The sequence below is a fragment of the Eurosta solidaginis genome, chromosome 1 (genome assembly GCF_040869045.1).
Source record: "Eurosta solidaginis isolate ZX-2024a chromosome 1, ASM4086904v1, whole genome shotgun sequence".
Classification (NCBI taxonomy): Eukaryota; Metazoa; Arthropoda; class Insecta; order Diptera; family Tephritidae; genus Eurosta; species Eurosta solidaginis.
Genome location: NC_090319.1, coordinates 385,141,674 through 385,154,631, shown reverse-complemented (window position 1 = coordinate 385,154,631; position 12,958 = coordinate 385,141,674). Strand labels below are relative to the sequence as shown.

At 39.1% G+C, this 12,958-nt stretch overlaps 1 protein-coding gene across 2 annotated transcripts in view; it reads right to left on the bottom strand.

The window, feature by feature from the left end:
• The window catches only part of Gpdh1 (Glycerol-3-phosphate dehydrogenase 1), a 47,499-nt gene that overhangs the window by 12,441 nt on the left and 22,100 nt on the right, over positions 1-12,958 (bottom strand). For both annotated transcript variants that reach the window (XM_067763322.1, XM_067763323.1), the window contains exons 3-6: positions 6,667-6,873; positions 6,419-6,607; positions 6,150-6,333; positions 5,924-6,077 (exon numbers count right to left, since the gene is read on the bottom strand). In XM_067763322.1, coding sequence (XP_067619423.1) covers positions 5,924-6,077; positions 6,150-6,333; positions 6,419-6,607; positions 6,667-6,873 — 734 coding nt within the window. The remainder of the gene's footprint in view (positions 1-5,923; positions 6,078-6,149; positions 6,334-6,418; positions 6,608-6,666; positions 6,874-12,958) is intronic.

Here is a 12,958-nt window from a genome sequence, read left to right as displayed (position 1 = left end):
TATAAATGTGAAAATTTGGATATCTATTTTTCCAAAACTGTACATAGACTTAATATCATTGGTCTAGTTCAACATACCTGAAATTGTAACGATGAAAAATAATCAAAAAGTAACTGTTCTTAAAGGGTATGGAACTCCTTGCCTTTTTTTAAATAAATATAACTACACATTAGATACTGCAATATTCCATCCAAATCCGTAGAGCCATTCACGATTAAAAAATATTTAAGAAGTAACTGTTTCAAAGGAGAGGGGAGAAATGAAATGCTAACCAGTTTCTGTTGAATACCCAGAAACCTGGGCATCCCAACAGACATCTGATTGATGCGGCTACACCACCCAGGGGCTTAAGGGATCATCTCCGTAAGCATTATGAGAAAATACGGCACCTGAGAACACAGCCGTATGAAGCTAAAACGCACAAATAGGTCCTCAGTGAAATCCATAAACAGGCGTCGAACCTCGATTCCATTAATTGCCCCGTGAAGCCAGTACTTAAAGAACAATACCCAAAACTAGCAGAGGAGGAACGCTCTCTTGCTAAGGAAACGCGCGTCACTCTAGCTCAACTTCGATCTGGGTACTGTAACACTTAAAAAAGGACAGTCGATAATTCCTTGCTATTTCCTATCCGTGGCAAACTAAATTTCAATTCGTCTAGCCGTTTTGACGTCATTGAGTAAAGAAAACATTTAAAAATAATTAAAACATCACTGTTTACAGTGGGACCCCCTTTAAACAAAATATAGTCTGAAATTGCTTCCAGACTGTTGCGGTTGTGTTAACAGTACTTTGCCCCATTTAACACACGGTAGTTCTAACTATCACCAGTTGTTGTTGTTGTTGTTGTAGCAATGTTCGCCCCACCTAATAGCCGCGACCGACCACAAAATGTCATCAATATCCTCTAACGGGAGTCCAAGGAAACTTGCCGTTTCAACAGGGGTGGACCATAAGGAAGGGGTGTTAGAGGAGTTGGTTCCACATTACAATTAAAAAGATGGTTGGTGTCATGTGGGGACACATTGCAAGCGGGGCATACATTTTGTATGTCGGGGTTGATTCTGGATAGGTAAGAGTTTAACCTGTTACAGTATCCAGAACGAAGTTGAGCAAGAGTGACACGCGTTTCCCTGGGGAGTATGCGTTCCTCTTCCGCGAGTTTTGGATAATTTTCTTTAAGTACTGGATTCACCGGGCAATTCCCGGCATAAAGGTCCGACGCCTGTTTATGGAGTTCACCAAGGACCTGCTTGTGTTTTTTCACTTCATACGGCTGGGTTCTCAGGTACCGTATTTCCTCAAAATGCTTACGGAGATGACTCCTTAAGCCCCTAGGCGGTGCTGGTTCATCAATCAGATGTCTGTTGGGATGCCCAGGTTTCTGGGTATTCAACAGGAACTGATTGGTCAGCATCTCATTTCTCTCCCTGATGGGGAGTATTCTCGCCTCATTATGCAGATGGTGTTCTGGGGACATAAGAAGACAGCCCGTGGCGATTCTGAGAGCAGTATTTTGGCAGGCCTGTAGTTTCTTCCAGTGGGTAATTTTTAGGCTTGGCGACCATATGGGTGACGCGTAGCACGTAATCGGCTGGCTAATTGCTTTGTATGTAGTCATGAGCGTTTCTTTATCTTTTCCCCAGGTACTGCCAGCGAGGGATTTGAGGATTTTGTTACGGCTCTGAATTCTCGGAACAATTGCGGCTGCGTGCTCACCAAAATGTAGATCCTGATCAAACGTCACATCCAAGATTTTGGGGTGTAGGACAGTCGGTAGCGTAGTGCCATCGACGTGGATGTTCAAAATGGTCGACATTTGGGACGTCCATGTTGTAAATAAGGTCGCGGAAGATTTAGTCGGTGATAATGCCAGGTTTTGCGAGGCGAAAGAACTGGAGAGATCAGGGAGGTAGCCGTTTATATTATTGCATAGCGCATCGATCATTGGGCCTGGGCCTGTGGTCATTATTGTGCAGTCATCGGCGTAGGAAACGATTGTGACTCCTTCCGGTGGTGAAGGTAGCTTAGATATGTAGAAATTAAACAAAAGTGGGGATAAGACACCACCCTGTGGCACCCCTTTTTTAATTATCCTTGGTTTTGATGTTTCGTTTCTAAATTGCACCGATGCCTGACGACCACCCAGATAATTTGCGGTCCACCTTTTAAGACATGGGGGAAGGGTAGACCCTTCCAGGTCTTGCAGTAACGAACCATGGTTGACCGTATCAAAAGCTTTTGATAGGTCTAGCGCTACGAGTACTGTTCTATGGTGGGGGTATTGATTTAAACAGCAATTTATCTGGGTGCTAATGGCATTTAGCGCGGTGGTAGTGCTATGGAGTTTTCTGAAGCCATGCTGATGACGGGCTAGCTGCAAATTTGCTTGGAAATAAGGGAGCAAAATGGCTTCAAGCGTCTTTGCCACTGGCGATAGGAGAGATATCGGACGATACGACTCACCTATGTTAGCTGGTTTCCCAGGCTTTAGTAGCGGGACCACCTTGGCCATTTTCCATTTCTCGGGTATGACAAAGGTGGAAAGAGACAGGTTGAAGACATGCGCTAAATATTTGAAACCCTCTTTCCCTAGGCTTTTATGCATCGGCATGGCTATGCCGTCTGGGCCCACTGCTTTGGATGGTTTAGCACGACCAATGGCGTCCTCAACCTCTTTAGCGGTGATGGTGATTGGTGACGCGCTGAATTTGTGTTTATGTGCGTGTCTATTGGCTCTCCGTCTATCTTTGTCGACCGTAGAACAAATGCTCGCAAATTTTTTCGCATCCGACAGCACTTTGTCGCCAAAGGCGATGGAAACTTTGCCTTTGTGCTTAGTCGGATTCGATAGGGACTTTACGGTGGACCAAAGTTTACCAACACCGGTAGAGAGGTTACAACCTCTTAGGTGCTCCTCCCATTTCGCCCGCTTGTGTTCATCCACAAGCAATCTGATGCGTTGGTTTATATCCCTTATTTGGGGGTCGCCTGGATCAAGCTGTCTTATAAGGTCACGTTCTCTCGCTAAGTTTGCGGCCTCCGCCGGGAAGTGGGGCCGGATTTCGGGAATTCTCCCGGCGGGAATGAAACGTGCCGGGCGGATTCAATGACCTTACGGAAGGCACGCTCCCCTTGGCGGGGATCAGTCGGGATAGGGAGGGCAGCAAAGCGGTTGTCTGTAAAGGATTTATATTCCTCCCACTTTCCTTTTTTGAAGTTTATGAAAGTGCGTTTTTCAGTGACGATGAAGTCGGCGGTACGCTCGAGCGAAATAAGTATGGGCAGGTGGTCGGATGCCAATGTTACCATCGGCTGCCAGTTGACGCAGTTTACGAGTTCTGCGCTCACGATTGAGATATCTGGCGAGCTGTGACAGATTCCTACCATACATGTGGGGGCGTCTCCGTTTATTGTGCAGAACATCGTTTCTTCTATTTGATCCGCCAACATCTCACCCCTACTCTCCGCCCGCAAGTTTGAATGCCATAGATCATGATGGGCATTGAAATCGCCTAAGATAATGCGATTGTTGCCAGTGAGTAAGGCCCTGATATTAGGGCGGTATCCACTGGGGCAACAGGTGGCAGGAGGGATGTAGATGTTGATAATTTCTAGGTTTGCATCGCCTGACCGGACAGATAGGCCTTAACGTTCTAAGACATTGTCCCTGCGGTCGATGCCAGGATCAAATATATAATATTGCACAGAGTGGTGTATGATAAACGCGAGGCCGCCTCCATTTCCGCTCTCGCGGTCTTTCCTGTGGACGTTATAGCCAGAGCAGGTCTGCAATGCAGATCTTGCTGTGAGTTTAGTCTCTTGAATCGCAGCAATGCGGATGTTGTGCCGCTTCATGAAATCGACTATCTCTGTAATCTTCCCAGTTAGTCCATTACAGTTTAACTGCAGAATTCTGAAGTGCATAAGGGGAGATGCCGCCACTCTGGGGGTAAGTGACGGGTGACTACGCCTGGGTTGTGGAAGGCCAGGGCGCAATTGCTGTTGTGGCCCTGGGACTGGGCGTCCTTGGGCAAGCATTGGGGTACCCGGGTGATTTGGGTTTGCGACCTGGCAACATGGCGCGATGAAACCCGTCGGGGGGTTGCCGTCGCGGAGACCAGAACATCTAGGAAAGTGGCACCACCCAAGGCAGGAGCTGCATTGGGCGGATGTCGCAAACCTATATATTCTGTGCTGGCAGACGGTGCAAACGGAGGTAGGGATTAAGAGTCTGTTTCCCTGACCTGCACGATTGCTGCCGGAAAAGAGGGGAGGGGGGGGGGGGGGGGGGGAGACGGGGGCAGGGGCTGATGCTCAGCATTGCTACCAACTCTACTACGAAGGTAGTAGTTATGATTGGTATCAGCTGTTTGAGTTGTTGGCGCCGTGGGGCGCGAGCAGCAGCGGCTACTTGTTGTGGCTTGCTGAGCAGCGGGGCTGCTGGAAGGTAGTGGGGGGGGCGCTTAGGCTTAGACTACGGAACGCACTTGGGCGTGAACAGCAAGGAGCCACAAAAGATTTATAAAAGTTACGTGGACGTCGGGTTTTGGGATCAAGCCCAGAACAACCTGTCCGATGCAACCATCCCTTGCACGAGACACACTGAACAGAGTATGACCATCCTAAAAAGATTCTTTTCCGGCAAATGCAGCAAAACCATTTCTCAGGACCGGGGTCAGGAGACGGACCCGGATTGGATTCGATGCCTTCCCGGAGTAAGAGAGTATGGAGCAGTTCTGCTGCAAGGAGCTGCTGGGAGGATGACAATTTGTGGGAGGGACGAAACAAATTAAATGGGGTCACACTGAAATGACAGTCCTTGGTCGGGAAAAATCCCGAGTCGCTCCGGTACATAGAACCGACTGCCTTGGGAAGCGAACTATCACCAGTCTTCTGCTATTTTGAATTGCACAATTTTGCGATCTAGAAGCAGAAAATAGAGAAAGTCCCAGGATTTGCGAAAAAACAGAGTAAATTTATTACATAAACGATTTCGTCCTTTTCATAACAAATGACGCAAATTATCCCGGTTTCACGATTTTTGAAGCCTAATGAAACGCAGTCTTAATCCACCTATCTCTCATACAACACTTTCCGGTCAGAAGCGTTTTTATTCGCCTAACATGACCTGGCCAAGGGAAGCTTTTGTTTTTTGCACTATGGTCATCTCTGCGTTAGGCTCTTACAGCCATCATTACACCTCTATCAATAAATTACAGACATAACACGGATAGGATCATAAATCCTTCCAAGAACTTTTGCGTCGAATGCTCCAAGGATCAAAATATCCTCTCTCGACGCCCTTCATTATTTGGAGCCATGCTCAGGTCAGGTACCTAGGAAGTTCTAGAGCCGGATTTTTGCTCATAGGAAAGGAAATTAGTATTCAATGTCCTTCTCAGTCCAAAGTAGCTCTTGTTGGCAAGAGTGGCTCTACGTTGCGTAAGATACACGACATTCCAAACGAGTGTTGGGGTTTATGCCGAATAAGTAGAAGTTTACCCAAGTCAAATATCCATATCAAAGCCCAGGCTGACTCCCATTGAAGTATTGAACTCTGAAAGGATTTTACCGGGCATAACTTGACATAAGTTTCCCGACTTGGTGCCAATCAGGATAAGGGCCGTACTGTTCTGCATTTGCACGGCTGAGTTACTGAGTTCAGAAAGTTTTCATAGTGCGTACAGAGATGTCTCAAGTTTTCTGAGAATTTAACAGAAGTTATCTGTTCAGAACTTTGTTTCTTTCCTTTACACGGAGTATTTTCGGCTCATTATGTAAATGCAGGACATACTTTGCGTATGTCGGGGTTGATTTTGGACAAGTAAGAGTTTAACCGGTTATAATATCCGAGCCAAAAAATTCTTCAAATTCAAACATCCAAATTTTCGCACTTAAAGTATTATAAAAGTATGTTTACTTCTCTTCCAAGCCCTTATTTTTCAGCATGTAGTTCACTTCCTCAGCGGTAGGTGGACCTTGCAATTTCTGGCCATTCAACATCTCATTTTCGAGTTGCTCAATTGTTTTGCCGGTTTTCACGAAAGCTTCAGCAACGCGGCGATTGCGGCCACCTTGGAAAAAAGATAATATTTATGTTAAGATATTGCATTCGCAACAATTCTAAATAAATACAACAAAAATACCATAGCAAGTTGTGATTAAATCAGCAACACCGCAACTTTCAAAGAATGTTGACAATTTGCTGCCGGGATAAAAGACATCAACAAATCTCACCATTTCCATCAATCCTAAACGTATGACTGCCGCTTTGGTATTATCACCCAAACCTAGCCCATCGACGAATCCAGCGCCGGTGGCAACAATGTTCTAAAAATATTATAAATAATAATGCAAAAACGTTTTACAAAAAATAACAGGTATTAACATTAAACTAACAAAGAAAACCACAAACCTTGAGCGCACCACAAACTTCAACAGCATCAGCATCGTCCACTACGACAACACGGAAATTTTGTGCTTGGAAGAGATCACGTAAAGTTTTGGCATATTTAATATCACGACAACCAATAGTGGTTTCACAGAAATTGCCTTGTGCCACTTCATTGGCCAAGTTAGCGCCCATGAGTACAGAGCAGGGAATCTATAAAAAGAAAAGCCGTTATCAGAAATAAGATTTTTAAGCTTGAAATAAAAACTAACCTTCAAATGGCGGGTAATGATGTGAGAAATAAGATCAATACCACCTCCTTCGGCTTTATCGAACCCTTTGATGAGTGATATGGCAATTGCGTTGGGCTTGATTTTTCCCAAAAGTGTTTTACAGAAGTTCGGAATGAACTGATGTGGCACAACGAAAATAAGAATATCGGCATTTTTGGCCGCTTCAACGAGATCTGGCACAGCAACCTGAGAAAAATTAAAACAATTAATTAAAATAAAATGCTAGAAGTTAAGCGTAAGTTAGGAATAAAGTGTCATGTCAGTTATACTACGCTTAAATTTATTATGCAGTTTTTTAGTCAACTTTAACTGAGCACTGAGCATTTTGGCTTGAATACCATTAAAACTCATGTTCTAAAACTCAAGCGTTGTTTCGAAACAGTGGCTCAACCTTGAGAACCACAGCGTTTTCCAAAAAGGGCATTTTTTTAAAAGTAAAAAAAAAACGTACTCAAGTTGAGAAAAATATAGCTCTCAACTTGTGCTCAAAGGTGATTCTGTAATTGGTCTCAAATGTAAGATTCCAATAATATAGTGTCTTCGTGAAAATAAAATACAACATGTATAAATTATTTTTAATTTATAACGCTTCATTTATGCTACCACCTACTTGTTTATTTTTCACAATAAACAGCTTTTGGTTTTGGTGGTGCCTCCTTGAAGACGACTTCTTTTCAACTCGATACCGAATGTAGGATATGAACTAGAGAAATGTGGTGGATATTCATTTGACAACTATAAATTTCTCAAAATCTGGAGATCGACTCGAGAACTATAATTTTACAAAGTTTCTCAAAGGCTTGATAGTGATTGGAGAATGATGTTGGATATCAACTTGAGAAGTACCAGGTTTGAGAATAATTAAAGAACGGTGTTTGATACCAATTTCAGAATAAGAAGGCTGGAGGAATATTTTTCCAGATTTGTTGGGTAAAAAAAAAAATCCAGCTGTTGCCAAGATAATGAAAACCCAATGTGGAAAAATCTTGTGAAAATGTTGGTAGAATTCCAAATCTGTCGATAAATCACTATTAGCACTGAGAACATGCACGTTTTATGGCTTCATTCGCGCCTTAAGTTCGCTAGTGTCAAAGTCAATCGATCATTTTTACATTTATTATTTTTTATTGTTATTATTTTTGATTATATTTACGAATATATAGGCGTTAATTGGTGTGATATAACTTATAATTGCCATATAAAGATTTTTTCAGAATAACAGGGTTCCGGATAACGGGCAAAAGTGCAAAGTCGGATTCGGATATGCTTTGAGCTCAGGTCCATAAATATTAAACATAATATGAGCTGAGAGTGGTCTTTCCTACAATACAATATACAACGGTTTGTCCTATAAAACCCAAAGTTAAGGGGAACACGAGATTACAATATTGGCCTCCCGAAAACTCGATTTTTGTAGGATGTGGTTCGACATTTATTGTCTTAGTACAAGCAGAGCTTTATATAATACAACTTTAAGCTTGAGCTTTTTTGAGTGTGCCTTGTTTATATTGAATTACACAAATACCAAGAAAAAACGACCTACAGCACTATATTTGAAACAAGTTCAACCGACCGGCGACTAGTCATTTACCTTTGCGGTTTGGTTTCATATCATTATATCGTTATTATACTGTTTGCGTATGTACAGCAGCGAACAGAAAAATAGTAGTGGCAATTTTTTTTCAATTTCGTCAAATAAATTCGTTTTTTTTCGATATTTTAAGAAAAAACTTCTATAGAGGTATTCTCTATGTCTAGAACTCATAGAAAATATAGAGTTTTCACAATAAACTGAAATTTCAATTCAAAAGAACAAAAACTTATTGTGCGCTTCAGTTTTGTTAACTATTTTTATTCATTAAATACACATTCTAAATTTAACTTTTGAAGCTCGAAAGTAAAAAACATTTTCAATCACTGCCTATAAGTAGGTTTCAAATAAACTAATGTACACTATTGTCTGTTTACTTTCTTTGAAAAAAGCATGCTTTTTTTTGTGTGACAATGGCTGAAAAATGGTCAAAGGTGGTTATTGCTACACGAAAAGTTAATGTATTACTAGTCAAATAATTTTGTAAAAATTTTAGTTGGGCTATTGCCACTTTTTATTCTAAAAAGGTTTCTGATCTGCGATGCATTCCATTCAACTACAAAAAACAGCAGGCGTACGGTGGGGTATTTGATCAATTTAGCTGGCCAAAACTAAAACAGCAGTTATTTCTGTTAATAAAGTAGTTGTCTCACTTCATTGTTAAAAGGAAATATAAAACAGTAAATTCACGATGTTCCGCGCATAATTACTATGGATCGAGCCCCCCGTTTCGGATAGACCGCGGTCATTTTTTGGCATTACATGAGATATGTATGTCAATATGGGTACCAAACGAGTGGTATTTTACTCCGCATTTCTATTGATATTTTAAGTAGGGTTTCCACTTAGGGTGGCCACCTCACCTTTTTTATATTTCTTTGTATATCCATTACCATCTCGGAAACGGCTTAACCGATTCAAATCAAATTTGGTACATCGATAAAGTATTACATTTTAAAGCGGAGTCATTCGTGCCGTTTGTCGTATCGCTGTAGTCGTATCCCTAACGTCACCCTATACGATACATTGTGATCGATTAATGATGCCTTAACCTAAAAATCGTGAAAATTTCATAAAAATGAAGAAAACGCAAAAAAAAATACAAACATATTCCACAAAAAATAAGTCTCCTAGTCATAACGTATCCAAAACAATGAATAAAATTTACAAAAAGTTATTAAATTCACCAACTCAAATATTTTTAGGTTATGGATATGGCGAAAAACCAAAAACCAATTGGTTGGCTACGATACGGTTACGACCTTAGCGTTACGATATGGCACCAATAATCGATTACATTGATTCGTATAAGGTTGGTCGAATCAGTAGTGGAATTCACTAACTTTTTTAACGATATTTGCCATCGCTTTATTTGCGAATCGATAACTATAACGATTTCGTTATTCAGTAACTATTTTTTATCGATATTCGTTAATCGACGATCAGCTGTGTTGTTAAATAAACGGCAAGTGAATTGGCTGCGTTAAAAATCACGAAATTTACATTTCGGCCAATTTTAGTTTCAAACACGAAAAGTTCCTTTATTTATAAATCAAATGGCATTTGAGTACTTAGCATACGTTTTATCACAAGATGAAGGGTTACTAAGTCCATCGCCAGTGGACAGACGCCTTCTTAGAATGCAACGGAGTTTCGAAAGCTGTACCGAATAACCCCAGACTTGGCTCATGATATTATTTCTCAACTTGATGGTCAATTAAGTGACACAAGAATAACTGCGATATCAACAGAGAAAAAAATGAATCCTGCATTTACTTTCCTTTTGTTAAAATAGGTTATTTAAAAGCAGTTAGTATATGGAATTTGTTTATTTTTGGCATTCCTTTTGTGCTTTTCGCATTTTTTAGATTTCGTTAAGCTGTGCTGCCACCTTTCTACTATTTTAAATGTCATTTATTGCGAGTCGTTAAAACTAAGTTAGTGAATAGTACAATCGATAAGGCAAGCGACAAAATCGTTAATTAAAATCTCGACAAATCGCATCGTTATAAGTTAGTGAATTCCACTACAGGTGTTATAAGGTTACCGATACGATTACCGATAACGCAGCAATGTCTGCAGCTTTAAGACTTTTCACATAGGTGTTGCCACTGAGCATGTTTTCACAAGGATGCCACCTTTTGCCAATATGGGTATCAGTCTCTTAAAAATTGATCACCACTCAAAAAATCGCAGGTATACGCAGCCGTTTTTGTTATTAAACTTTGAAACAAACACAAGCTTATGTATTGCCAAAAAATTACTTATATGATATGCCATGAAAATAAAATATATCTTTTTGTTTGCAAGGTTTTTAAAAAATTTAATATTGAAAAGTAGTAGTATTACAAGTAGAATAAATCAGTTAAAACATACGGTATAAAAAATCTAACATATGAATTAAAAACACGTTTACCCGTCCTAAATGAAAATGTTCCTAGATTTTATTAAGGCTAAAAAAGTGAAGAAGTATTTAGCTTAGAAGGCTATATTGCCTTTTAATCCAAAAATACATCGAACTGCACACAACTTTTATACAACTTTGGATGTGCGCGGTTAGCTCCGTTGACGTTGCAGATCGGTTTTGGGGTATGTATACTATTCAGTGGACATCTATGAACGCCAGGGAGTATATTTAAAAAAAAATTGGAATATTTTGAAATATCGACTTTTGGCCAGCTGGATTGATCAAATACCCTACCGTGAGGCGGCTGCAAGAAATCAGACATGGACAAAGGAGAGAAACATTAATTTTCATATTTTATTTTGAAATTTAAAAGAAAATTCTTAAGTTCAAAAACCAACGTCAGAACGGCACGAAAATATAAACATTTTCTTGTATTCCATCTTTTTTTTTTTTTTTTGACATACAATTTTCTGAGTTAGAACTATTTAGGTTTGATTTTTTTTTTTTAAATTAAAAGTAAGCTTTTTTTGGAATCCCGTAGTTAGCTTTGTTTAGCAATTGATAATTTCTTTCTGCAGGGTATGCAAACCAATCTCGAAAATATTTTCCAAAACATTTAAATTTTCGAGAAAGTTTTATGCAAATTTCGCACTTTAGGTCAAACAATTTAAGTCCGACAAAGTACAAGTTATAAGTCTCTCCAAACTCGCATTGACTTCTTTTGGCATTTTTTTCGAAGGGTGTTTCAGATTTTGTTCCATTTAAAAAAAGGAACAATATTTTTGTATAGGGGAAAATCAAAAGGACCCTTCGGAAAACAAATTATCTAAACTCAGTGCGCATTTTCAAAGATCTATTACGTGTAAGAATAAAATTAATTGATCTACAAAACTGCATACTCAAAGAACAGCAAATAAAAAGTTCCACCTTTTTTTAAATTTTTCTCTAACTTTCGAATTCTTTCGAAAAGTTTTTGAGATTGGTTTGGAAGTGTTTTCTTAAAATATCGAAAGAACCAAGATTTTAATTGACCAAACTTGATCAAATTTGCCACTTCTATTTTTTTCTTCGCTGCTGTAGATCTCCCTCGAAGCGCAGATAGGAAATCAGGTAAGTAATGTATTTACATTTTTTTTTAGACTGCACGTGCGCTGATTAATTATAATTGAGGGGATGTGTGGAATAAAGGTATAACTCAAAAATCAACCTTTTGAGAAAAGTGAAAAAGACTTAACAATACAGGTAAAAATAAATTTATAATAATGCTACTAGGTAAGATTTTAGATAGTATGATTCTTTGATAAGAAAAATTAATAAATTTTATATATACATAATTTTATTAGAAAATGGATGATTTTCTTTTTTGAGTTATACCGTTATTCCATAGATCGAATATCAAATATTTTGATTGAGATACTTTATTAAACAAAATAGTAGATACATTAATATCCATTGATAAATACATTATATTCTATTATTTAGAAATTCTTATAACTATTTGTTATTTCTTTTTGTTATATTTAGCAATCTTTTTTTTTACTACTTTTATCATTTTTAACCTTTTTTCTATTTTTAACAATGGAGTTCTCTGTCTGCTTAGTCGTTTTTGAAACCACTTCAATTCTTTTATTTTTCAGTTCTTTCTGGTCTACGACATTGAATATATTTTCATACCATTTCGATGCTTCACTACTGCAAAATTTTATTAGAGAGTTATACCGTTTTTCCATAAATGAAGCTAATATCTTTGTTTAAATATAACTATTATTTTATAAGATCAATATGGTATGTGTATGTAATCGTGCTCTTTTTATTTAGTTGATTTATGGAAAAAGGGTGTAACTCGACTTATACCATTATTCCACACATCCCCTCAATTGGAATTTATTTACATATGTATTATTAATGCGGTTCATTTTTTCAATTTGTGCTGTTATTTATATAGAGGAAATATATCGTTACGAATATTAGCAAAACTAAGGAGTGCTGCCATCTCTAAGCCTATGCTAAGCAGTGACGTGAATTCCCATCCACAGATCAATCATTATGTATCTACATAAACGAAACAATAATTGCGTCTACACATATGTACCATGTACGTATACGAACAGCGGAGAGTCAATGCACAAACACATGCATATATCTGTGATACTCCTATAAGTATGCAATGAGAAAAACTATAAAATTGTGCAATTGTAGTTACAGCTGAGAAGTTTGAGAGCTGCTGGACTAGTAGATTCTGGAAGCGCCTAGAAGATGCAAAGGTTGAGATC